At 51.3% G+C, this 24,880-nt stretch overlaps 1 protein-coding gene across 2 annotated transcripts in view; it reads right to left on the bottom strand.

The window, feature by feature from the left end:
- Gnb1l (G protein subunit beta 1 like) overlaps positions 1–24,880 on the bottom strand; it is a 68,981-nt gene that overhangs the window by 4,184 nt on the left and 39,917 nt on the right. For both annotated transcript variants that reach the window (XM_005077509.4, XM_021231470.2), the window contains 5 exons: positions 21,247–21,386; positions 20,768–20,893; positions 16,902–17,064; positions 12,776–12,874; positions 8,530–8,745 (listed from right to left, as the gene is read on the bottom strand). In XM_005077509.4, the coding sequence (XP_005077566.1) occupies positions 8,530–8,745; positions 12,776–12,874; positions 16,902–17,064; positions 20,768–20,893; positions 21,247–21,371 (729 nt within the window). In that variant the 5' untranslated portion in view covers positions 21,372–21,386. The remainder of the gene's footprint in view (positions 1–8,529; positions 8,746–12,775; positions 12,875–16,901; positions 17,065–20,767; positions 20,894–21,246; positions 21,387–24,880) is intronic.

Here is a 24,880-nt window from a genome sequence, read left to right as displayed (position 1 = left end):
CTGACACTTGGGAGGCAGACAGAAGACTAGTTGGAACTGGGGAGCTAGGTTCAGCAATAGACCATGCCTTGATAAACACAGTAGAGAATTATCAAGGAAGACACTCAATGTCAACTGTACACATGTACATGCTCATATATGAACACACATGTATCCTTACACATGGACATGCATGCACAAACACATGCAGACTACACATACAGAAGACCTAAAGAAAAATACATTAAATAATCATAAATTTTTATGTGAATTTAGTAGGTAGGAATTATTAGTAAACAGCAAAACTTATGAGTTAGACTAAAATGGGCAGGACAGGGGTAATAGCAGACTAGAAATTGTTTTATAAAGAAGTGAACTGGGCCAGTGAGCTGGCTCAGAAGGCAAAGGTGCTTGCTATGAAGCTGACAACCTGACTGATCCCTGGGACCCACAGGGTCGGGGAAAACCCACTCCTGCAAGCTGTCCTCTGACTGCTGCATGTTCACTGTGCACACAAACACACAACATAAATAGATAAAGTTTTCTTCCAGATAGAAGGTTGAATTCTGGATAGGACTTCAGCCCACAGGGAAAGTATCAGAGCTGGCAGCTGCTGATAAATACCAAACGCTGTGTGTGAGCGTGTGTGCACTGTGTATGCCTGTGGTGGGCCAGGGGATGCTCAGTGGGGAGTGGACTGGCTGCTTCTGAGCACGCACGTGGGAGCTCACAGCCACCTGTAACTCCAGCTCCAGGGATCCATGCCTTCTCCTGGCTACACAGGCACTTGTATACATGGAATACATTCATACATAACAGAGAAACAAAAACTAAACAATAAATCTTAAAAAGAACTGTAGTTTTAAGTTAAAAAAAACTGTTTAAAGTGAAATTACTATAAGAGGATGATGTATGCAGAAGCCCAGGAATATTCTGGCAGGCAACAGTAGTGAGAACACCTCACAGCACATGTCTCAGAACATACCCACTATTACACACACACACACACACACACACACACACCCCTACATGACCTAAGGAAGAATGGGCTATTTACAAGGAGGAAGCAAGCATCTGAAATGCTTACAGAACTCATGGCACTTCAAAGATGATAAGGCAAAACTGGCAGAAATAAAGGTGAACTAGGTATAGCAGGTCAGGGTTCTAAGACCCTTCCTTGGGAACTGCAGAAAACTACACTGTAGCCCAAATCAGTAAGGACTTGAACTGTAGATTGGCTCACATGACTTACGTCAAGCTGACATAAAACTGCCCCACATCTGTGTTGTACCTTCTCTAGGTGTGTGAGGTCTGTTCTCATGACAATGCCAAAGGCAGGACCAAATCAGGTCATGCATTCATAAACACTGAGACAGACAACAGGATTAACTAGATTAAAGATAACTACAAAATCAACCAGTATTTGGAAATTAGCTAATTTCTTCTAAGGAATTCATGGATCAAAGAATAAACCACATGAAAAATAGATTTAGGCTGGGCATGGTAGATCTTAAACTCACTGGAGCTGGCTTTGAGCTCCTGATGGTCTTGCCTCCATTTCCAGCACTGACATTGTAGGTGTGAGGCATGAAACTTGACTTTGAGGTTGATGTAACACAAAGACATGCCAGGTGGTGGTGCACACCTTTAGTCCCAACCAGGAGGTAGAGGCAGGCAGATCTCTGAGTTCGAGGCCAGCCCGGTCTTCAGAGTGAGCTCCAGGACAGCCAGAGCTGTACAGAGAAACCCTGTCTCGAAAAACAAAACAAAAAACAAAGACACAGTGTCTAAGAAACCTGTCTGGTATCCATTTTTGGAGATATCTAGGATGAGGGTTGATGTGCCAACAGCCCATGCAGGTAGGCCCCACAGAGGCCTCTCCAGAACACAGGTGCATCAGAACCGACTCACACACACACAGAGGCCACCACACTGGCCACACTGAGGTCCCACCAAGCGACTGAAATTTATGGGAGGAGGGCTACCATTCAAGAATGCCCCAGCATGCCAGGCATGGTGGTGGCGCATGCCTTTACTCAGGAGGCAGAGGAAGGTGGGTCTCTGTGAATTTGAGTCTAGCCTGTAGCAAGTTCCAACACAGCCAGGACTATATAGAGAAACCTTGTATCTCAAACAACAACAAAACCTCAGGATTGTTTACGGCATAAAATGCGACCCTCTGGGCTGGTGCGGTACACAGGCCATCTCAGTACTTAGGAGATAGAGGCAGTTTCAGGAGTTCAAAGTCATTCTTGGCTACATAGCAAGATTGAGGGAACTTTGGACTGCACCAATCTGTCTCAAAAATTAAAATAAGGGGGCTGGAGAGATGGCTCAGCCATTAAGAGCTCTTACTGTTCTTCAAGAGGACCCAGGTTTGATTCCCAGCACCCATGTTAGCTCACAACCATCTGTAACCACATTGTCAGGGAGCCTATTACCCTTCTGGTCTCTGCTAGTACAGCACAACATGGTTAACAACACAGATAAAATACACATAAAATAAAAATATTTTTAAAATTTTAAACAAAAGAAAATTTATTAAAAAATAAAAAGAAAAATAAAGCATCAGTTGGGCAAGAGAGAGCTCCATAAGACACAGCTACATCTTGAAGGGCCAGGAAGGACTAAGAAAATCTAAACCCACATAGGAAACTCAGTGTAAGCCACACCAACAACCAGTGGATAGACTTCTTTTCCAGGTGACTGAAGAAAAGTAGCAAGAGAATTCCTTTATTGGCTGTTCCTAAGCTAGCTTTCAAACGCATAAAGCAAGAAAGGACGGGACTAGGGAACAGGGAGGGAGAGGACAGTGTGAAGCTCTTGTAGCTCAGGGCCTTAGCCATGTGTGTGCCTGGGCAGGCATCTATGTGTGCAGCTGTGTATCTAGAGAGACAGACATTTCTTCTCGAGCACATGTGGACCACTGATGCAAACTGAACCAGCTCTGTGCATTTCAAAGAACTGAAGTCATTCAGAACTTGTTCTCTGACCACAATGTAATTAAGTTAGAATTTGAAAACTAGAAGATAACTGGGGGTGGGGGTAGGGGTGGGGGGGCGAGGAATCAAACATTTGGAGCCATAAAAAACACTCCAGTCAGCTCATCTCAGAGGTCTACCCAGAAGTGAGGGGTGATGACACCTGGCAGTGTGGGAGCCAGCTGCAGGAGTACCTTATGGGGACAAGGGCAGCGCAACTGGGACTGACAGGCGCCATGTCCAACATGAGTTAGTTGGAATGACCGAGTATGCCCAAGGACTGTAAGAAGAGACAAGAACCGGGCTGAAGAATGTGGCTGACATTCACATACCAGTCACAAGCACCTACAAAACGTTCATCAGACAATTACATAGAGATTTTCACACTTAAAGTGAAAAGTCTAAAAAAAATCTGCGAACTGTGTGCTCGGCAACAAGAAGCCCAGGTCTCCTGCCCTGGACCCCCAGCTCTGCAGCACATCAGCAATGAAGAGGTGAATTCATGCCCAGACTCGGCCTCTAAGCAGGACAGCAGGGCTTCTGCAGCTCCTACCCCTCAACGCCACCAGCAGATCAACCGCAGACCCAAACTCTGACCCAGTGAGCCAGCCAGGAAGCATGCTGCATCAGGTGGCTTATCTTAGCCCTATTCTTTGAGGTCGGCCAGAATGGCCTTGAACTCCCCTCAGCCTTCTCAAGAGTTGTGACTACAGGTACACACAGCCACAGCAGGCTTTATTTTGTTACTTTGATACTAAAGGGAAACCAATTGCATTTTCTAAATTAACAAAGTCAAGAAGAAAATCCAGGCCACAGAGATGGCTCCATTGGTAAAAGTGTTGGCTAAGTAAGCACCAGGCCCTGAGTTTGGACTGCCGGCATCCACACAGACAACCCAGAGCAATGGTGCTTGCCTGTAAGCCAGCACTCGGGAGGTGGGGGCAGGAGGGTACCGGGGGCTTGCTGGCAGCCAGGCTAGGTGAACTGATGAGCTCCAGGTTCAGAGAGAGACTCTTTCTCAGGGGGAGGGGGAGGGGAGGGAGGAGGGGGGAGGGAGGGAGAGACTGAGACTGGCTAGGGCTGGAGAGATGGCTCAGCAGTTAACAACAAGAACTGCTCTTGCACCCACGTCAGGCAACTCACAACTGCCTGTAACTCCAGCTCCAGGGGATCTAATACCCACTCCCGGCCTCTGTTCATGTGCACATACACACACTTTAAAATAAAACAAATCTAAAAGAGAAGAGTGGAGAGTGAGCAACGAAGATACCAGCGGTCAACTCTACCTGCGCACGAGCACGCACAAACACACACACACACACACACACACACACACACACACGCTGTTCATACACGAACACACATATAGAAATAAAAGACTAAGAAAGCCTATGTCAGTCAGAAGAGGCAATGAACACATCTGTCAAAACCTAGCACCCATTCACAGTCTAGTTCATCCCCACAGATATGGAAGAAACAGCGAGAACCTGTCACTACCCACTGGGCCCTAACCAGTGCCACCAGCAACCCAGTCCCCCAGCTTTCTTGTTGCCATGCCCAGCTGTCCTGTCTGAACCTGCAGATAACCCTGTCCACGGGCTCCGGCCACTTCCTGTCCCTCTGCTGTTCCTCATGGACTGGGTATCCTGCCCATCTTCTAGGTTCTCACCTGGCAGAGTCCCAGCCTTACTCTAAACGTCCCCCACTGGAATGTGGGCACAAGTCGTTAAAAGGGCTGCAGGGTGCATCTGTCCAAGAGCTCAGGTGGGCCCCCTGTGTGCAAGTCTGCTGATGTGTAGCCTTCAATTCCACCTCTACCTTGTCCTCTGTCCTCACTGGGTTCCGCACACAGTCTGCACTCAAAGTCGGCACTGGGGCAGGATGTGGGGCAGATGCTGTGGCATGGTGCGCCTGAGCATGCGTGCGGGGCCCGCCCATCCCTGCAGACAGATCCAATTGCTCCTCCTGAGACTGGAGTCCTATCTATGGTCCTGGGGGAACTGGAGGCTGGGAACCTATTCGGCAGACTGGACTGATACTGTTTTATCCTCGCCTCCCTGGGAATGTTGGCTTGGCCAAGGTAGAGAGGGAACTGTTAGACACAGAGGGGGCCCCACTGGAACCCATGAGGGCCCCATCTCAGGGACACTTCCTTGCTATCTCCTTGTCCCAGGAACTCAACACTGCTGATATGGAGAGATGAGAGCATATTTTAACCTGGCTGGCTGCAAAGTACTCTGTGCCCTGGTGTGAAGGTCCAAGAGAGCCCTGACTGCGATCCTTAGCGGCAATGAGGATGCAGAGACAGAGCGGTCCTCACGTTCCTTCCTGCCGCTCTACCAGTTCACGTGAGGAGGACCAAACTGCTGACTGGTGGGTCAAAGCAAACAGGCGTGGCATGGAGGTAGAGACAGTTCAACTGGAGGACTGGGAGCCTGGGAGGAACTTCAGCTAGAGAAAGACCAGCACCCACCCTAGGGGCATGCTCCCGAGTATGAGAGCGGAAGTGTCGCAGGGCCCAGCACACAGACAGCGGTGTGCACTGTACCCACAATCCCACTGCAGATTCCACGTTCTGCTTCAGTATGCACAGGCACTCTTAGTGCACACTGAGATGACCCTGCAGGTTCTTGTCCAGCTGCCCTCAGTGGCGCTGCTGAGGGCATGCCTGTGGCACAACAGGACTGCAGATGACACAAGGCTGGGACTCTCTGGAGAGCACACTGGACTGCTCTAGCCCAGGCTCTCTTAGGTAGGGAACCTTGTTACTACTTAACGACCTAAAATACTACTGGCTGTAAATCAGTCCCTGCTTCAAGGCTGTGGGCCCTACTCCATGTGGAGGAAGGAGCAGAGCCTGGGTACCACCTGTATCTGAGGCCCAAACCCGATGGCTAGCAGCAGAGCCACCTCAGGGAGGCAGGCGTGAGCTAATGTCCCTGAGGTTCCCCAGGCGCTCTCGAGTTGGTTTTCCTCTGTAGGCATCCTACTGGTCATAGCGGGCCCCTCCCTGACTGAGTCCCGGCCTGGGCTCAGGACCCTCCAGAAGGATCTCTGGCCACCAGTGGCTCTTACAATTCATGACCTCAGGTGCCAGGAATGCTCGCCGCAGCACCATCTGGTTCTGATTACCCATGCTAGGCTGCGGGCGCCTCAGCCAGGGATCTGTGTCCCGAGTGGCTGGGAGATTGATTTGGGCTCCTCAGAGACTTTAGCAGGAGGATGTGAGGAAAGCGTATCTGAACCAACGCAGGGTTTGGGCCAGAGCAGGCGGCCATGTTCTGGTGCCATGGCACCAGAAAGGATGCTGTGGACTGAAGGCCATCTCACTGGTTCTCAGGGATTAAGAATGACCTCAAATGGCTTGCGTTGGCAGATTACCAGACACTTCCTTCCCTGAGGCCTGGGCTGTACAGAACCAGGATCTCCCGGGCCTCTAGGGCCAGCACTGGACCTGACTGTATGAAACAGCACTGGGCCTCCACCAGACTCCTGAGTCATTCCACCCTCCCCAGCAGGAAGGCAAGCTCAGCAGGGGGTGAGGCTCCCTACCTCCTTTGATGTAAGCTGCTGGGCCAGGCTCTGCCCACCTCACCCCAACTACTTCAGGCTGCAGTTCCTAGCTCCCTTCTGCTTTAACTTTTCAACTCATTAGTAGAGTAAAAGTTCATCTCTGGACTGGAGCATGCTCATAAATTAAGTCTTAAGTCCCAGCAGCTGTTTCCCAAACATGCAGGAGATCGCAAGAAGCTTTGGCTGGAAGGGCCTCTTCCCGGGTGCAGGGCACACGAGGCCTGAGTAGGAGCCCCAGAGTTCTTGCAGGAGCTGCTGAGGTGTCAGTCCTCTGCCTTCAGGCTGATGGGTCAAGCCACAAGGGAATGGATGCTAGACCCCACAGGGTGGTGCTGCTACCCTTTACCAGGCCTCAGAGGCAGGAGGGTGTGTGAAGGAGACCTCCAAGCCTACCTGCTAGGCTCAGTACCTAGTGAGGCGGGGACTCAGGACACAGTGACTGAGCACTGTGCTCTCCCATATGTTCACATGCAGGCCCCGGTTCTGAGGTCTAGGGACTCCTCTGCAGGTTGGAAACCCTTTCCTTTACAGTGGGAAACCTGCAGGTCTCTCAGACACTGATGGACAGTTTTACTCTCAATCCATTATGTGCCCAGCATAGCTGGACCCCAGGGACAGTCAATGCTCAGAGCTATGGATATGTGCCTGCCTTACTGGTGGGCCTCACTGTCCATCTCCCCTTTCCTACTGGGCCCTGCTGGTGGGGAGGCCAAGTTATCTATGCTGTCTGCTTCCCAGTGGGGCACTCCACAGTCAGTGTGCCCAAGCCATGGCATGTCGTCCTTGGTGACCTTACAGTTCCTCTCCACATCACTCTCCTTCTGACCTAGGACTTCCCTAGGCCCCCTATCTACTGTGCACAATTAGTTCCTTTCCCAGAATGGCCTCATGATAAGGTCCTGATTTGAACCCTGGATGTGGGAACAACCTCAAGACCCTGGGTGCCTCCCAGCACCAACCTAGCCCTGACTTTCCCCACTCGCACGCCTCAGGAACTGTGGTAACTGGAACCTGATGTGCTCAAACTATCCTCACCTGCAAGGCCCGAATGTCTGCAGTGAGACTGCTGAACAAGTCTTCCTCCCACTCTGGGAAGGCTGCAGTAATGGCCTCTGAAGCCTCCTATTGGGTGGAGGCAACCTGACCACCATGCCCCAGAGAAGGGTTGGCATGTCCCCCGCCAGCTCTGTTCTTGGTGCTCTAGCCAAGTCAGTGAGGCTGGGAGCTAGGCTATGGCCACGTGATACTCCATAGGCCATGCAGCTCTCCCACCAGAACTGTTTCCACTGTTGAGTTATAAGGCCAGGTCTGTCTTCTGAGACTGCGGGACAGGCTCTTTTCCTACCTTGAGTCAGGGTTACCCAGACCACCTCTGGGGTCTTGGTAGCTTGTAGTCTGCCAGGCCTGTACAAAACCAAATCCTGGATACATTTCACAATCCCTCCATCCTAAACAGGGAACAAGCCAGCTAGGCCCATTATGCTGTACTCTGGGCAGAGGCAATCCTGGGACCATACCAAGTGGGATGGTTCACAAGACATTGTGGGGTTGTCTCTAGCAAGCCTTGCCCAGCCAAGTCTTACTGCCTGGTAGACTTTCCTGTGACCTATGAGCAACAGTCTCCCTAGGACCAGCTTACAGATCCCATCAGGCCAGGGCTTTGCAGGACTTGCCATAAGTTTTCTTTTTCTTTGATTAATCAGTTCCTTACTGACCAAACTCCTCTGAGTTTTCACAAAGGAGTTTGGTCTGCCTGGACACTACGTGCCTTTTTCCTAGATGGACATGACTTGATGGCTGTTAACCCGAGGTCCAGGAGAAACCCAAACCATGTGAACGGCAAGCCCACGCCTACTGGCCCTTGCTCCCCTACTGCCTCTGAGTGATTAATTAGCTAGGGAACTGCAGCCGCTCCTCTTCATGCCTAAATATTGTTTCGGCCTATCAGACTGTTAGTGCAGAGCAGGATAAATGAGGCCTGGGCCTGTGCACTGACCTGCAGGGACTGCTGGTCGTCCAGACTCCAGACAGCCAGTACCTTCCCGGCAGAGCCTGAGACGCCCTTGGCCTTCTGAGAGTCGAAGTCAAGGCCCATGACAGGTTCTTCATGGCAGGCAATCCGGCTGCACACCTTCCGCTCCGAGATATCCCACAGGGTTACCGATCCATCCTCATAGCCAGCCAGAAGGAGAGGGCGGGGACTGGAGCTAGTCTGTGGGGAATGGCACAGTGGTTGGCTCCCAAAGGATCTTGTCTTCAATGAGCTTTAGGGCTGTGGGAACAGCTCTCTCTCCAGCCATGCCCATAAGGGGGTTGGCCCAGTCAGAGAACAGTTCCTTTGCCTTTCATGTATCCTAGCAGCCTCCCACATCCCTCGCATGGGGCTGGCAGGGCCACTAAGTACCTGAGGAGCTGGAGGTGGAGTGTAGAGCAGCCTATGTGAGCCCCAAGCCTCACACAGTCATACATGTCCCCCTACATTGGATCCTGTCCAAAGCAAGGATGACAGGATACCCACTGGTACCTACCAGCACCCTGGGGCAGCTAGGAACAGACTCAGACTTCTCCCTCATCTCCTCCAGGTGTAAGACTAGAAGTCACTCCTTGTTGAGACTAGTCATCCTCTAGAACCACCAGGTAGGAAAATTGCAAGCTCAGTGAGAAGGAGTTCCTGAGCTTTGTTAATGTAGCTGCAGAAGCCCCCACCCTTGGAAGTTTGGTGTGAGCGGCCCTCACTATCGTGATGGATGAGGGCGAGGGTCAGAGGGCTCTGCGCCCTGGGCAGACGCTCGTTTATTTAGCCTCTGAAACAACTACAAAAGAAGAGTGCTGCAGGATTCCAAGTCACCCTCAGGGACATGCCATCAGTCCCTGCACTGCACAGCAGCCCGAGAGAAACTGCACAGGGAGGGCTGAGCAAGGAGGCTCAGGCTAGCTGGAGGCCTGTGGCACACATCTAACAAACAGCACAAGGGCCAAGGCTCTCCGGGTCAGCCCGGGCTATGGCTGGGGTGTGGTAAAGCATGAGCCTAGTGGGGGCTGGGGTGGGGCAAGGCCCACTGTAGACCAGTATCTGGAGGGATGGTAATAACAAGAAGCACACAATTACCAGACTTTCTGCAAGTACAGTGAACTTGTCAAGCCAGAGCTGCCACCAAGCGGGGTCTCTATATGTCCCCAGAAATGGCTTGTAAACTGACTGTATCCTGATGGTGACTCAAATTCACACATACAACATAGGAAGGAGTGCGGCTCCTGGGAGGGCCCATGAAGCTTCCTGTGTGTTTCAGGACAGTTCACTTTTAGCATCATCTTCAGTTGCTCTCCCCTAGGGCCAGAGCCCACATTGTGTCCTTTGACCACAACCCTAAGGGTTGTCCCAGGTCTCTGAGTGTGTCCAGGACCTGACACAATGGTTCTTCCTGGCTCTACAGAGGCCCTGGCTGTACTGCTGCACTGTTCCTGGGTTTTGTCACAGGGATGCGTTTCCCTGCTGGTGTTTCTCAGGTCATCTGCTTGCAAATGGTTTGTGTAGGCCCACACTGTTTGCCCTAAGGGTGGCAGGGCCTCCGGACACGCTGCTTAGGCAAGTGGCTGTGAGCTGGGTCAGGGCAGGGGCACTCCAGGTGGGAGAATCCCAGAACTGCCTGCACCCCAACCAGGAATGCATGCCAACTCTTGCCACTCTTAATCACCACCCACAGCATGGCCACCTGGCAGATGCTACGATAGAAGCTCCCTGGAGAGAACGGTCTCAATGTCTCAAGGCTATGAAGATAGAGCCCTGGCAGTGGTCTGTGGTGACATCTATGCCATCTCTACAGCTCTGGCTGCACTGCTTCTCTTCCCTGGGCTGTCCCTTGTTTTTTTAGTCAGGGCAGACCAGAGCTCCCTTCATCATTGGTATCAGCCCTGGCTGGCATGCACGAAGCTTGGTTGAATTCTGAGCAACATTGATTATTTAGGGTTACTAGATAAGAACCCTCCCTCTGCCACAGTGCCACAGCGTGGCCAGAACAGGAGCCAGGCTGGCCTAGGGGTACACCTGGTTTTTCAGCCCCTGCCAGTTACCACTTCACTCTACTGGATTTGCCCTGGTTCCAATAGTCTTCCAGGGACAGTGCTCTGCTAACCAGTAGGCCTCTGGTGGTCACAGCACTGATGCTGCAGAGCCAAGGGTCTGAAGTCACCCTGCCTTGCCCTCTTTAGCAGTCCCCTTGCCCTCAGCTGGGACCTAGAGACAAAGACTGGCTCTGTAGCTTTTCCTGCCCTTTGAAGTACAGCCTGAGACATGGTAGCAGGCCAGGGCCTACAGGAACCCCAACAGTGTGTACTACAACTCACTAGAGAGGCCCCAAGACTCACAGACTCCTCTGAGAGTGGGTACTGATGATGTTAGCTAAGGCCTGACTTACAGCCTGGCCTGGCCTGGCCTGTAATTATTACCACAGCAATGCAGGACAGCTACTTTAAAGTGTGAACTAAAGATGGACCTGCATGTTTCAGAAAATACATTGGATCAGGATACTTTGCCACCCTCCTAGATTTCTGGATTTAGGAGAAAACAAAGAACATTTCTATAACCAGAGGCTTTTTGCAGCTATAGGCTTTACGCTGGATCTGTATCACCAACAAAACCATGATTTGTCCTTCTGTCAACTATATTAATTACCTTAACAAGTTTGTACATCCCTTTCTACACATTTTTTTTCTGATGGAATTTTTACACGATTGGGCAATGACCCATGTTTTCCAGGATGCAGAGGTGCAGCCACAGGTGCCTGTGCCAGGGCTTGCAAATGCTGTGGTCACCTCCTTGGATACTTCAGTGTAAGGTTGGGAGGCAGGATGAGGGTCCATTTATTTTCCCTGAAGTGCCCAGAAACTTGAGAAGCCCCATCTGGACACACTGAGGCCAAGAATGAGGCTCTGCCTCTGAGTCAGGCTGCAGACTCGAGGGCCCAGGAGCTGTCAGCGAGGCTCTCGGGAGCCTTGACTCCCCGAAGGCATTTCTCTAGAAAGCTGCACAGCAAAGGCTGAACATTAGATCAGCTTACAAAAGACTTCAGATCTAACTCAACCTTCTCAGTTAAGAAACTGCAAGGGGCTGGAGAGATGGCACTGTGGCTAAGAGTTCTGGTTACTCTTACAGAGGACCCAGGTTTGATTCCCAGCACCTACACAGCAGCTCACAACAGTCTGTAATTCCAGTCCCAGGGAATCAGAAGCTATCTCTTGACTTCCACAGGCACCAGATGTGCAAGTGCTGCATACACATTCATTTGGCCAAAATACTCATACATGTAAGATAAAAAATAAAAAAGGAAACTGCAAGGAATGCCAACTGAAAGCAGGTCAGACATCCTTCTGTCTTCCATCCATACAGAGTCCTAGGGCAGGCACGGAGGTGCCCTCCCAAGCTTCTTGTGGGCCATGCAGGCGATTCAAAACAGAACAAGCCCATCTCACCAAGCCACAAGGCAGAAATCACCAATGAGAACTAGGAAGCTGGCCAAGGAGTTACAACCCCCCCCAACATGGGCACTGCCCCGTGACATTGTGGCGCCTGTACTGGTTAAGACTCTCAGGCTTCCAGGATTCTTTTCGATGATACAGTAAATAGAAGTGACCCAGGAGGGAAAGATGCTGACCTGGATGTGGCCAGGCAGAGGCTTCACCTTGGGAAGCTCTGGGCCTGTTTATGTGTGTGGGGACTCTAGACCTTAGGCTGTGATGACTACCTGGATCCTCGTTTTTGCAGCAGCCCCAGGAGATGGCTCCTGACCCTCCAACAGAAACAACTATCAAGAACAAAGGAAATGGCTACAGGTTAGATTTCCTGGAATGGCTGGGAAGTGGCAAAAATGAATGCCCAGAACAGGGGGTCCATGCAGGCTTGCTGACATGAGTCAGCTTTTCCCTAAGTCACAGCAGAGACAAGGACCAAGGTGCAGAGGAAAAGGGCATGTGTTCTTCTAGGAGCAAGCCCCACAGCTGACCTAACTGTCCCCTCCTCGCAGCCTCATTTGGCATCTGTGGAGGGTGGGGACCGGTTTCTGTTGGGTTTCCTTCCAAGTACCAGCAGCAGCCTAGGAGCAGCTGCTGTCCAGCCAATGCTGGGCCTCAGAGGACAGCAGGTCCATGTCCTCTAAAGAAGAGTGCTCATAGATTTGATGACAAATCCAACCCTGAGTGGGGCATGACTCAGGGCTGTCGGGTGTGGCTGGCGCACGCTGCCTTACCTGCCACAGCCCCAGGCACATGGGCATGCCTGCCTTGGCATCTGCCTCCGGCTTCAGGGTACACACTGACGTCTTGGATGGCATCTCCAGAATCTGAACCTGACAGTGAGAAAACAAGCTGATTTGGGCTGATGCCAAGCCGAGTCTATGCTATGCAAACAAGAGACGGTTAAGGAGATTAGCCAAGGCTGCTGCGAGTTTCTGTCTGCTCCTCTCCCTGTAGGGACCTGAGAGCAGAGCCTCCTAATTAGTTTGCACAGGCTAAAGGGCTTAGACGCTCCTGGGGTCCTTGCAAAACAAATGCTCACATCATTCCTGAATGACCAGCCCTTCGTTAGCAAGCAGCTATGGCACGCCTTGTCCCAGTTTGTCATTTGGGCAAAGCAAGCCCGGCTCACTTGGTCCTACCTACTCTGGCCATTCTCCCTCCTTGGCTTGTTTCTCTTGCCTCAGGATTTCCAAGGGCTCTCTTTGAACAATCTCAGGCATACAAAATGACGCAAAATCTTATGCAGAAGGCCTGAGACCCATCCAATACCCACCTAGGGATTCAGCATGTTGCAGAGCTAAGGCTAGCTCCACAGAGTCCTGGTTTCCCAGTACAGAAGCACCCGAGTTACCAACCCAGACTACCTAAATGCCAGATTGTTCTGGGCCTGGGCTGGGCTGGGCCTTGTGACTCACATGGCCCAGCTTCCCGTGTGGTATACAAATCCAAGTAGACTGCTTATATGCTGACCAGCACCATCCACAAGGACCAGACTGGATTGGTTTCCCAGACATCCTGTATCTAAGGTGATAACCTGGTACCCTCATTCATTTTGGAGGGATGTGACACCTTTCTTGTGAGCTCATGAGAACAGAAGGGCCCCACATGACATGCTGCAGTCTAGCACAAACCAGATGTTTCCTATGAATTTTATCTGCCTGGGGTTCTACTGCACTGTGGTGCCTATGTGTACCTTCTGGTATCATGTGAGCTGAGTGGATTCTGGAATTCTAGAGCTTCTCTAGGTACCAGCAAGAGCACGAATACAAACCTGCTTGGAGTGGCCTGGTCTGCACACAAGGCATCAGAGCTCCAAAGGGATGGAGGTGTTAACTGGACAGCATATACCCAGTATGGCCAAAGCCCGGGCAAGTAACAGCTATGTTGTCCTTACCAACCCATGCCACATGGAACCTTATCTGTCATAGCCACAGAGATGATTCTATATCAGTCATCTGAGCCTATGGGGCTGGGCCTAGGGCAGCTTCCAGGCAGTGCAAAATGCCAAGCACACAGCCTAGTCCTTCAGTTAAGAGTCCTGTTGTGTACCCACTTCTGATAAATGGGGGCCAGGGTGCTCTCTAGCAGGGTAACCTCACCAGAATCTCCATAGTGACTGGACTTCTAATGGCCAAGTTAAGCACGAGGATCGGCTCATAGCTCTCTGTCTCACCTGTTGCCGGAGAGTCTTATAGCCCCTGCCTCTACAGCGGGAAGGAAACTTGCTTGGGCCTTTAGGAGACAGACTGACGTCTGAGGAACCCTTGGCTGTCTGTGGGAGGTGGTAGGGAGAGTCTAGACCCTTGGTGATGTTGGAGAGCAAGGCATCAGGGTGGTTGTCACAGCTCCAAGGACAGGTAAGCAGGAGAGTGCCTAAAGACACAGTTCCAAGGAGGCAGGAAGATTACTGTGAGGCAGTACCAGTGACCAGAGGGTTCCAAGGGTTGTTGACTATTCAAGACAACCTATCAACAAGGGCAGAGGAAGCAGAGTCCGCCAAAGGAAGGGGTGCCAACAACATGGGAAGGCAGTCTGTATGGGGGAAGCCAGGATAGAGGATAAGATGTAGGAGGCAGGCCTGCTGCAGGGGAGTAGAGATGAACAGTGTGGCAGTGGCCAGCAAGTATGCAGTAGAGTTGCTCCAGGACAGAAGGCAGAAAGGGGAGGGGCTCCTATCCACAGTCCTGTCTTCTCAGGCCCACAGTCCTCCACAGCCAGCAGCACTGAGTAGGCAGCTCCTGCTGGTGCTGGCAGATCAGGCCTGTGCACTGGCTTAGGCTTGGCTCCTGCCCAAGAAAAGTCATTTTGTCTCCAAGCTGATCTAGTTCATAAATAATGAGATAGTAACAGGCATTTATTTGTTCATGATTGCATTTAAATCACCAATTAGGAGCTACATACACTTTTCTTGCCAGTTTGCCAAAAACCTGTTAAAAGTTTTATTAATGTGAGGGGTGGGGGAGTTGCTTCCTACTGTACAGCGGGCCAGGCAGCACCAGGTCACCCCAAGCCACAGACCCACAAGACGCCACTCTGAGGGTTAAGAGAGCTCAGCTACTCTCAGGCCGTTCATCAGTTTCATCTTCCTATGTGGAGGCCACAGCTTCCTGGCCCTAGCTCTCATTGTAGATGGCACTGTATTTTCAAAACAATTTTTATCACATTTATTTATTCATTTCTATGTGTGTGCCTGTGCACGTGTGTGTGTGTGTGCGTGCATGTGTGCACACGCACACAACTTTTGTGACACAGTTCTCTCATCATACAGGGTCTGGAAATTGAACTCAGGTTGTAGGGTTAGGCAACAAGCATCTTTACCCACTAAGTCAACTCAACAGTCGGACGTTGTATTTTCATAAGCTGCCAGCACACCTTGGGCAAATGGTTGTTTTCCAGTCTGCCTGGAATCTGCCTGGGCCCTGGAAAAGCATAGCTGGCTTAGGCCCAAACAATGCCCGGGAGCATGCTCCCACCCCTCACGGCCGTCTGGGTGGCCACGCTTGCCCAAACCTAGCATTTTTCCTTCTGGAAACAAAGGCTGGCATAGATGCCAGATGGAAAGATCCAGTGTCTGTAGGAGGCTCTGCTCAGGGAGGCTAGGCACTGCTCTTTTGGCTCCCAGAGGCCTGGAGAAGCAGGCTAGACAAGGTAGCTGCCCCAGGTCTGACCCTGAGATCCTGTTCTCCTGATACAGGATGGATGCTGTGCTTTCTATACTCTCAATACATGCCACATTGGGCTCTAGACGGTCACGGGTTCACCAGTAGCTCCTATCTGAGGCTCCTTTACTATCCAGCCTCTCCCTGCTGCCACACTGGGGTCTTCCTGGGCGCTCAGGGGTAGGAACAGTCCCTGCCATGGCCAGTGGACAGTGCAGGTTTTGTATCTGTGACTTTTGTCTCCTAACATACCACCCTTCCCAGAATGTACAAGTATGGAGTGCAGCTTCTCTGCCCTTTACATTTGGGTTGAAGCATAGCCCTGGCCTTTTGGTTGCTCATCACTGGCCATGCCTTGTACCCATAGCTCTACATACAGGGTGATGGCGATTCTATAGGAAGAAGCCCCGAGACAGGGTTAGTTTACTCTTACAGAAAGCAGAGGGTCCTGGTGTTGCTGCGTGGATCCATCTCCTGTTGCTCTGGTCTCATAGCTGCTGGGATGCAGTTTTCAGATGTCTTTTATCCTGTTCCTTTTCTTTTTGCCAGAGTTTGTGGAACAGTGTTTCACAGAAGGCTTGGGTACCCAGGAGTCCCTCTGACCTCTTCTTACCTCGACTTGCTCTCATTCTGACTCTGTATCCCCTTCCCCAAGCTTGTGGCCACTCCCATCCTCATTCAGCCTCCAGAGCCTGTGTTTTCACTGTGGTGTAGCTCCACCCGTTTGTGAAGTCCCCTGTGGCTTCAGTTCTCTTCACTGTGTCACTGTATTGGAGTCTCTGTTGCCTCTTCTAACAGGCTAACAGTGCACCAAGGCCCCAGTTTCTAGAGGTTCCTCTCTGTATACATACGTGTATGTACATGAATACGTGAACAGGCAGGTATGTTTGTCTGTATGTGTGTACACAGCCCTGAGTGGCCCTTCTCCTGGAACACCATGATGCTGAGTACCAAGGTCTGTCTGAGGCCTTCCTGATTCTCACCATTGCCCTGGACAAATACAAGCTCACGGAGGACCAGGCTGTGCATCAGCCGAAGACTGCTGGAGCTGCAGTGAAGCAGGCAAGTTGCAGAACTGCAGCTGACAGTCCTGTGGCAGCACTGGGTCCTCCTTACTGAGGGAGGACAAGTGTGCCTGCTTAAGGCAAACCCAATGTCATTAGTGCATGGAAGGGAGCTCCAGAGAGCTGGTCCTTACCTCATCACTGCCCTTCCCAGGAACAGCAAGCATCCAACACAGCTGCTCCCTGGCCAGGACAGAGCTCTTGCAGAAGCCCACACTGTCCAACTGAACTGTGTCCATGATGGTGTTCCTGCCCTCTGCCAAGTCCCACAGGCACAGCCGCAGGTCACGGCCCTGGCTGATGAAGCAAGGGGAGGGGTCTGTGAGACACTGTAAGCATTATGCACCCACTTGGACCAGCATCTGATCTATAGCCCTTCAATGCTGAAAGTAGCCATGTTTCCAGAAGGTGTCCAGGAAGCTTTGCACCATCCAGGCTAGAGGCCTCAGGTGAAGTGGGCTTCTCCCGCAGTGCTCACAGCTGAGTTGGCATCTACGGCTCTGAAGCCAGGATACTCAGTAGACTGAGAATGCGGACACTGAGGCATGCACCTATGACCAGCCTCCTGCCATTCCAGTGCCACTGAAGTATACCTTCACCCTTTCTGTTCTGTAAAGTGCCTTTAAGGACTCAGACGTCTCACTCGGGTCTCTTCCACTCAGAATGACATGCAAGCATGATGTTCTAGGCATCACCACAAGGAAACAATCCAGCTGCTCTACAACAAAAGAATGGCCAAGTATGCTGTGCCACAGAGTGCCACTCAGCAAGGGATGGCGCCGACTGCGGACACATGCAGCAGCTGGAAGGAAGTTGAGCCACAGTTTGCTAAGTGAAAGAAGCCAGACCTGAAGGTTCTGCATCATTTAACTATAGTCCTGTGACATTCTAGAAAAAAAAAGGAATGGGCACAGGGACGGAGAACCAAGAGAACTGACCACAGTGGGTAGCTCTAGGCTTTGTGGGATGACAGGCTGCTTCATGTGGCCTTGGGGATATGGATATATGGCGGTGCTGTGCCAAACCCACAGACCCACAGACAGTGTGACTGTCATTGTGCCCAATGAAAACAGCCCCTGCTGGCTGAGCAAGAGCCAGGAGCCTGTGAAGGACTGCATGTGACTATGTGAATGACAGTGCACTGGTTCAGGAAACACAGATGAAAGCTGACCTGAAGTGCTGACTGAAGCCTGTAGGCTTAAAGATTCACATAACTGTAAAAACAGTGCCCTTGAGCAGGCCTGGATCCTTCAGGCCCGTGTTCTGCCCTCTCTAGCAGAGGATGCAGGGGTGTGGGTCCTATCCAAAGAGCTGCAGGTCCCATCAGAGCCTTCAGGCCAGCATGAGCATGTGTGTGGTCAGACCCACGCAGATAGGACACACAGCTGAACATGGATGAATGTGACAGCATGGGCAATGCAGATCCAAGTCTCTGTCCCCCTGTGCCCCTCATGGACAGGTCAGGACTTAAACCCACTACTTTTCTAGTCACAACATCCAGGTTTCTGGAGAGATCTTGATTCTAGGGCTAAAATAAGGGAAAACCAAGATGGGGTTCAAGTATCTCACAGTGTGGGAAGTAAGGAAGTATTAACAAAACAAATGAGACACAAGATGCTACAGGCAATGAGCCCTTTAAGAAAAAGGAAGCAGGGACAGCTCTCCTCACAGGTGCTTCAGTTCTGATTAAAGTCGTATTCTACCAACAGGAGTGAGGCGGTATAAAGGAAACAGTCCCAAGAGAATACACAAGACAGGACTACTTCAGGCAGAGGCCACTGCAGGAAGCTAGCAGCAGCAGGAAAACCAGGTATGGCACAGGCTCAAACTGTCCCCAGAATTTTCTAGGGCCTGTGATGGCTTTAACAGGCCTGTATGCCTTGGACTCCAGCCCCCTGCCCTTCTATGACCTGCTTCTCAGGAACCTAAGAAATACTACGGGTCAGGGGAGCAAACGTGTGCATGCATGTGTGTGTTTGGAGACAGGGTCTCTACATAGTTCCTGGCTGTCCTGAAGCTCAGAGAGATCCTTGGGCTTCTGACTCCTAAATACTGGGATAAAAGCCCTGGGTCCCCATTTTTTTTTAAAGGCTCACTGTTAATGTAGTCTTTTATTCCATTTGTTTTGTTAAGGGCCATCAGACCCAACATGAGGGAGGATCTCTTCTCTAAAACATGCGTTTGGAATACCAGTTAAACCTCCCTATTTTGAAGACAGGAAATATGAAAAGCTCTGAAATCTGAAACTTTATGACAGCTGACGCGACACTCTAAAACATTCAGACTTTTTTGCAGGGAGTGGTGCACGCCTGTGAGATCAGGTCCAGCCTGGTCTACAATGTAAGGCATTCCAGGTTAGCGAGAACTACATAGTGAGACCCTGTCTCAAAAAGCAAGAAACAAGCTTTCAGATTTCAGATGAGAGAAATTCAATTTCCTGGCTGCTAATAGTGGGCCCAGCAGACACCCCCCCACCTTTGTGACCAAGGTCAAGGAGACACAGGGATTCGGGCGCCTCCATCACAAGGTTGGCAGTCACCACATTGGGCTTCCTCCCCAAACCCAGGGCCTCAGTCTTGTCCTGAACCTAGGGCATTCTACAGTGTATTTGAAAGGCACTGAGATCACAGGAAATGAGGACAGGGAACTGATCCCGGAACCCACATGCAGCTCCTCGCATCTCCTTCCTGTCTGTCAACAGAGCTGAATCTGGAGGGAGAAACAGAAAGAATGGCAGGATGGTGGGCTTTGCCCTACATCAGCAGCACATTCCAGAGGAACTGTGGATCTAAAAGAAGCAGCAGTGAGCTCTGGAGAGAGGCTAAGGATGTTCATGTCCATAAGATCCAGGAGTCTGACCACATGGGGAAGGCCTAGCCAATGTGACTCCATTAACATGAAGACATACCTAGCAGAGTACAAATATATGTCATCCTGGTGCAGAGATAGTCTGTATAGAATAATGATGCTATATAAAATATAAAAAGGACTTCACATATCAATAAGAAAAATGTAGTCAGTCTAGTAGAAAATGGGCAGAAATCAATGGTATCCCAAACTGGCCCCAAACTCACAGCACTGGGACCACAGGTGTCCCTTAAATACCTGGTAGTCTGTAAGAAAAACCATTGTGCTCATTTTCAAGATATACCGTCTTAAGACAGTTTAGCAGTCCTGGGCTGTGGCCGACTGCACAGCGGGCGGTGCTGCAGCGCTGTCCTTGACTGGCAGTGGTTACTCAGCTGCTACAAGGGTCTATGTACTTCTGCACTAGCCTGGAAATAAGTGGCTTCCTAATGACGAAGGTAAAGAAATACTAGCTGGGGCAGCTCTTGTGGCCCAGGTGCAATCAGGGCCGGGGATCCTCTAGCCCTGAGAGATAAGAAAGCACACCCTTCTAGGGCCTCTTGAAGAAATCTGGACTCAAACACAGCTGAGGCCAGGCAGCCTTGGTGGGCTGTGATCTCCAGTGCAGGGCAAATGCACCTGCGCATTCCACACCTGCAGCCCCCACTACAGGCCTCGTGACTCCCAGTCGGGACTGTAGGAGGGGCTGCAGCATCACCACCTGGCCGGGAGATAGGGTGTTTATATAAGTGCCAGCCCCAGGCTACCCTTCATGCCTTTCAAGCCAGTTGGTTTGGTCCTAGCGCTCTGACCAAGGTCACCCAAGTGTCTGGGTCCTGGGCGAGCAGGGCCTCCTGAGGCTGAGCTTTCAGCTCTTTTGAGCCTGGGCCCTGCTTTATTCAGCCCCGTCCCTTTAGCACATGGCGCAGTTACTGCTGCCGTCTCTCAGCTGTAGCCCAGAGCCTTTTTTCAGCTGCTTTCTGGGCTGGACGGCACCTCCCAGACCTGTCTCAGGAGAGCCCCAGGGAAGAAGGTGGTCCCATCTGAAATTTTGCTATTCTGCTCTGCCTAAAGGTAGTCACAGGGGTCTGTCAAAGAGTTCCCAGCATAGGTCCCCGGGGACCTGGTGCTCCCTTGTGCTGCTGTGACGCACCTGAGGAGCTGGTGCCCTTGGGGCAGTGTCTTCAGCCAGGTTACACCCTGGCCCCTGTGGCCATTCAGGGCAGCAACTGTTCTTCTGGTTTGCAGGCTCCAGATGTGCACCAGGCCACTCTGAGAGCTGTGGAGTCAGGCACAGGCAGGGACAGGGTTGCAGTCAGTAGACATCTTGAACTTGCTCCAGGTCAACACCACACACAGCCAGTGGAAGGCGCTAGAAACTTCAGCTGGAGGAGCTGACTCTGAACTGGAGGTGATCAAAGGTGACCAGAGGGCTGGGGTACTACTTTCTCAGCGCTCAGTGGTGTGACACAGCAGCATGACTCACTGCTCCTCCAAGGAGTTCCAGAAAGCACAGGGTTTCTAAAAGTGTGGCAAGCACAGTGCCTTCTGCCAGTTTAGATGAGCGCCACGCTCTGTGAAGCCCAGTGCTGGACACCACCCTGGGCTTGGGGTGGGGCAGCTGCTACTCACCCTGAGAAAAGGAGGGGGCTCTCCAGAGCTTGGGATGCTGGGCAGAAATGCAGCGTGTTCACAGGTGACTGAGTGCCTCGGAGGACAAACCTGGGACCAGGCGGTGGCGGGAACAGAGCTGCCATGTGGTAGATGCAGTCCTGGGGTGCAAGGGAGGACATGAGAGTGACAGAGAGCTCTACATCTCTTCAGAAAGCAGCTGGAAGGAGGCATCTAGAAAGCGGTTGGCTTGGCATCCAACTTCTGCCCCCTCTGGGAAAAGGATGTTGCTCTCCATCATGCAGACAGGCTCTGTGACTGTACAACAGCCAGCTCCTGGCATGGGCCCAACTTACCCCAACTGCCAGCCTGCCACTGTTCCTGCTGGGCACCTCCAGCCCTCCCCCTCCCTGTATCCCCATCTTACCTATCAGCTCTGGTATTCCCTCCCTGTATCCCCATCTTACCTATCAGCTCTGGTATTCCCTCCCTGTATCCCCATCTTACCTATCAGCTCTGGTATTCCCTCCTTGGCAAGCACAACCTAGGAACCCTGTATAGAGGTCTTGCAGCCTCTACAGTAGAGCACTTGCCTACCAAGCTCAAGGACCTGTGCTCTATTTCTGGCACCACAGAAAAGGAGCCTTTGCTTGGCCAAACTTGATTCAATCTTCTTGTGCCATTGTGAACACTTTTAGCAAAAACTCTATGTCAGTTTAATACCACCCCATACCCAAATGATCAGGCCCTCAGTCTTCACTACCCATCAAGTGACATCTGCTTACCCTGGCCTGCCTTCAGCCTGGATCCCCAAACACCTGATGTGTCCTCTTATCTATTTTCCATGCACCCCCACATTGCAGAATATTTGTACCCCGTGTGAAGATGTGTTGCTGTGATTGGTATAATAAAGAGCTGAATGGTCAATAGCTAGGCAGGACAGAGAGGGCTCTGGGAAGAAGAAAGGCAGAGGAAGCAGGATGTGCAGGAGGAGAGGTAATAGCCACAAGGCGTGTGGCAGAACATAGATTAATATAAATGAGTTAATTTAAGTAATGAGAGCTAGTTAGGAACAAGCCTAAGCTATAGGCTGAGATTTCATAACTAATAAGAACCTCCATATCATTATTTGGGAGCTGGCAGGACAGAGAAAGACTTGTTACACTTCCACCTGCCCCCTGCTATAATCCCCGACTTGTCACACTTTTCAGAGTTAGCCTAATCTTTTTTCTCACAAGAGCCCACATCCCAGTCCCTATGGCAGTCCATGAGTCAGGTATTCAGGACTGCCTCCGCCCACAGTGACCCTGCATACATGCTCACAGCACTCACCCTGACATCCAGCAGGCTTCCTTCCTGTACCTCCCTTGAGAGCCCTCCACGCTGGAGCCCCTTCGCTTTCCTCCCTAAAGGAGAGTAATGGCATGCCTGGATGACGATTCCTGCCCCATTGCTAGCTCAGGGAGTCTGGACTGTGCTGCCCCTGCCCTGTACCCAGTGCCAGCACCTGCTCAGCAGACATGTGCTTACGAATGAGAGCTGTGTAGGGTCCTGAGAGTGCTAAACCGCCCTATTGGATCCTGGCCTGAACCACCGAAACTTCTAATTATTTTTGTTTGTTTGTTTTTGAGACAGGGTTTCTCTCAGTAGCCCTGGCTGCTCTGAAACTCTCTCTATAGACCAGACTGGCCTTGAACTCATAGATCCGCCTGCCTCTGACTCCTGAGTGCTAGGATTAAAGGTGGGCACCACCATCGCCAGGCCAAAACTTCTAATCATAACCACTTTGTGAACAGCATACTCTATATCTGAGAAACTGAGAACAGGAAATGATTGAGGGAACTGCCCCAGATTCCTGGGAATGGGCCTGAAATTCTCTCAAGGCATGTGCCACCAAGGGGCAGAGCAGCCAGGGAGGGTACACGGGAAGGGGCAGGACCAAGTCATCTGGCCACACCCACGGAACTGCTGCCCTGGCAGACAGACCACTCCTCAAAGCACAGGACTTGTATTTAAGACCTGCTAGGGTCTACCTTGCAAAGGAGAAATTTCCAGTGCCCCAGACCACACACTGTCTGCAGTCTACCTCCTCACGCCACCCCAGTCCCTCGGCTGGCTGCTCTTCACAGGCAGGGGTAACCACAAAGCTACAGGCCAGGATGAAGGTACAGGAGAAAAGGTCAGAGGCAGACAGCAAGGGACTGCACGGTTGTTTCAGACTCTCTAAGAGACTCTACTCACATGCAGCCCGCACAGCAGGGAAAGGCAGCTCTGTCATCAAAAGAACATGACTAGGAAAAGAATGGAGACCAGAGCTGCGCGGATTCTTCCAGAGTGGCTTTAAGGCTGGTGCGGAATGTGGGGAGAGGGACTACAGGCTGAGGCCACACGCAGCTATGAGCAGTAGAGAGACCAGAGAGGCAAAGGCTTCTCTAACAAGCAGCCTCCCCAGGGCAACCCCATCAAGTATATCTTCTACCAGCATGCTCCAGAGTCATACTGCCACACTATCCTATGCCTTCTTCTTTTCCTCTTTGTTACAGGAAATGCAGGTATGGACTCTAAGCAATACCACAGTAAAAGATATGTATACAGCAGCCAGAGCCAGGCTCCCAGGGGACCACCAGGATCTATGGAGGATGGGGATAGGATCGGGGCTGTGCCAAGCAAGGCCAGTGAGGTCCGTACCCATGCCAGAGGCATGAGATCAGACACATATCTAGTTCTGGGTCAAGCCCTTTTTGGGCTAATTCTACCCTTGGACTCTGATTCCCTCAAGGGCTTTCAAAGAAAATAAGGTTACCAGGAATACATGTACAAACTGCCAAATTCCCTCTTTTCTGGGTTGTTTTTTGGGGGATGGGGTTAGGGAAGGAGCTTTAACTATCATCATTTGCTAAAAGCTAACTCTGTGCAAATGTGAGGTGTGACTTCTGCAGACACTGATCACAGATACATGTCCCTGAAAAGATAAAAAATGCTAGAAGAACTGCCTCAAGCAGGTGGCTCAAAGGACAGGTTCAGAGGGCACTGAGGCCCTCCAAATCACAGCTGTGTTCTTGCCAGATACAAGCCCACAGGCCCTAGCTCCACCACTGCCAAGAACTTAATCTCTTACAGCATGTTCACCCAGCAGGAAAGCTCTAAGTCAAGATAGGGGCATCCTGCCACACGGGCCCCCGCAATGAAGTATCTGCAGTACAGATACCACATATACTGTAGTCATGTGCATACACACAGACACACAGATGCTCACATTTATACATGCATACATAAACACCCACCCACACAGATACACCCCCTTCAGATGCATTCCACACACAAGGGCATACAGACTCTCACGCACAGAGCAAAACGCATGTGTATACTTGTGCTCACATGCACACTCATGCACATACATGTATACGAGTTCTCACACACATGACCCTGGGCAGCGCCAGCTGAAGCTCGGCCCACACTTGCCACCTGCCTGCGGCATGGTGGGAGTTTCCAGAACCTCACAGCAAAAGGCTCATTGTGAGGTGATGCAATCAAGGTCTCCTCTATTGTCTCCCCAGAAATGCAGGGAACAAACCCGTCACGTCACGCTGTTACAACAGTCGAAAAGCTCAGGCCAAAATGATGCACCAACAATTAAGGGCTCCATCATTTCAGG

The sequence above is a fragment of the Mesocricetus auratus genome, unplaced genomic scaffold, assembly GCF_017639785.1.
Source record: "Mesocricetus auratus isolate SY011 unplaced genomic scaffold, BCM_Maur_2.0 Super-Scaffold_100008, whole genome shotgun sequence".
NCBI classification, from domain to species: domain Eukaryota; kingdom Metazoa; phylum Chordata; class Mammalia; order Rodentia; family Cricetidae; genus Mesocricetus; species Mesocricetus auratus.
This window is presented reverse-complemented; position numbering and strand designations above follow the sequence as displayed.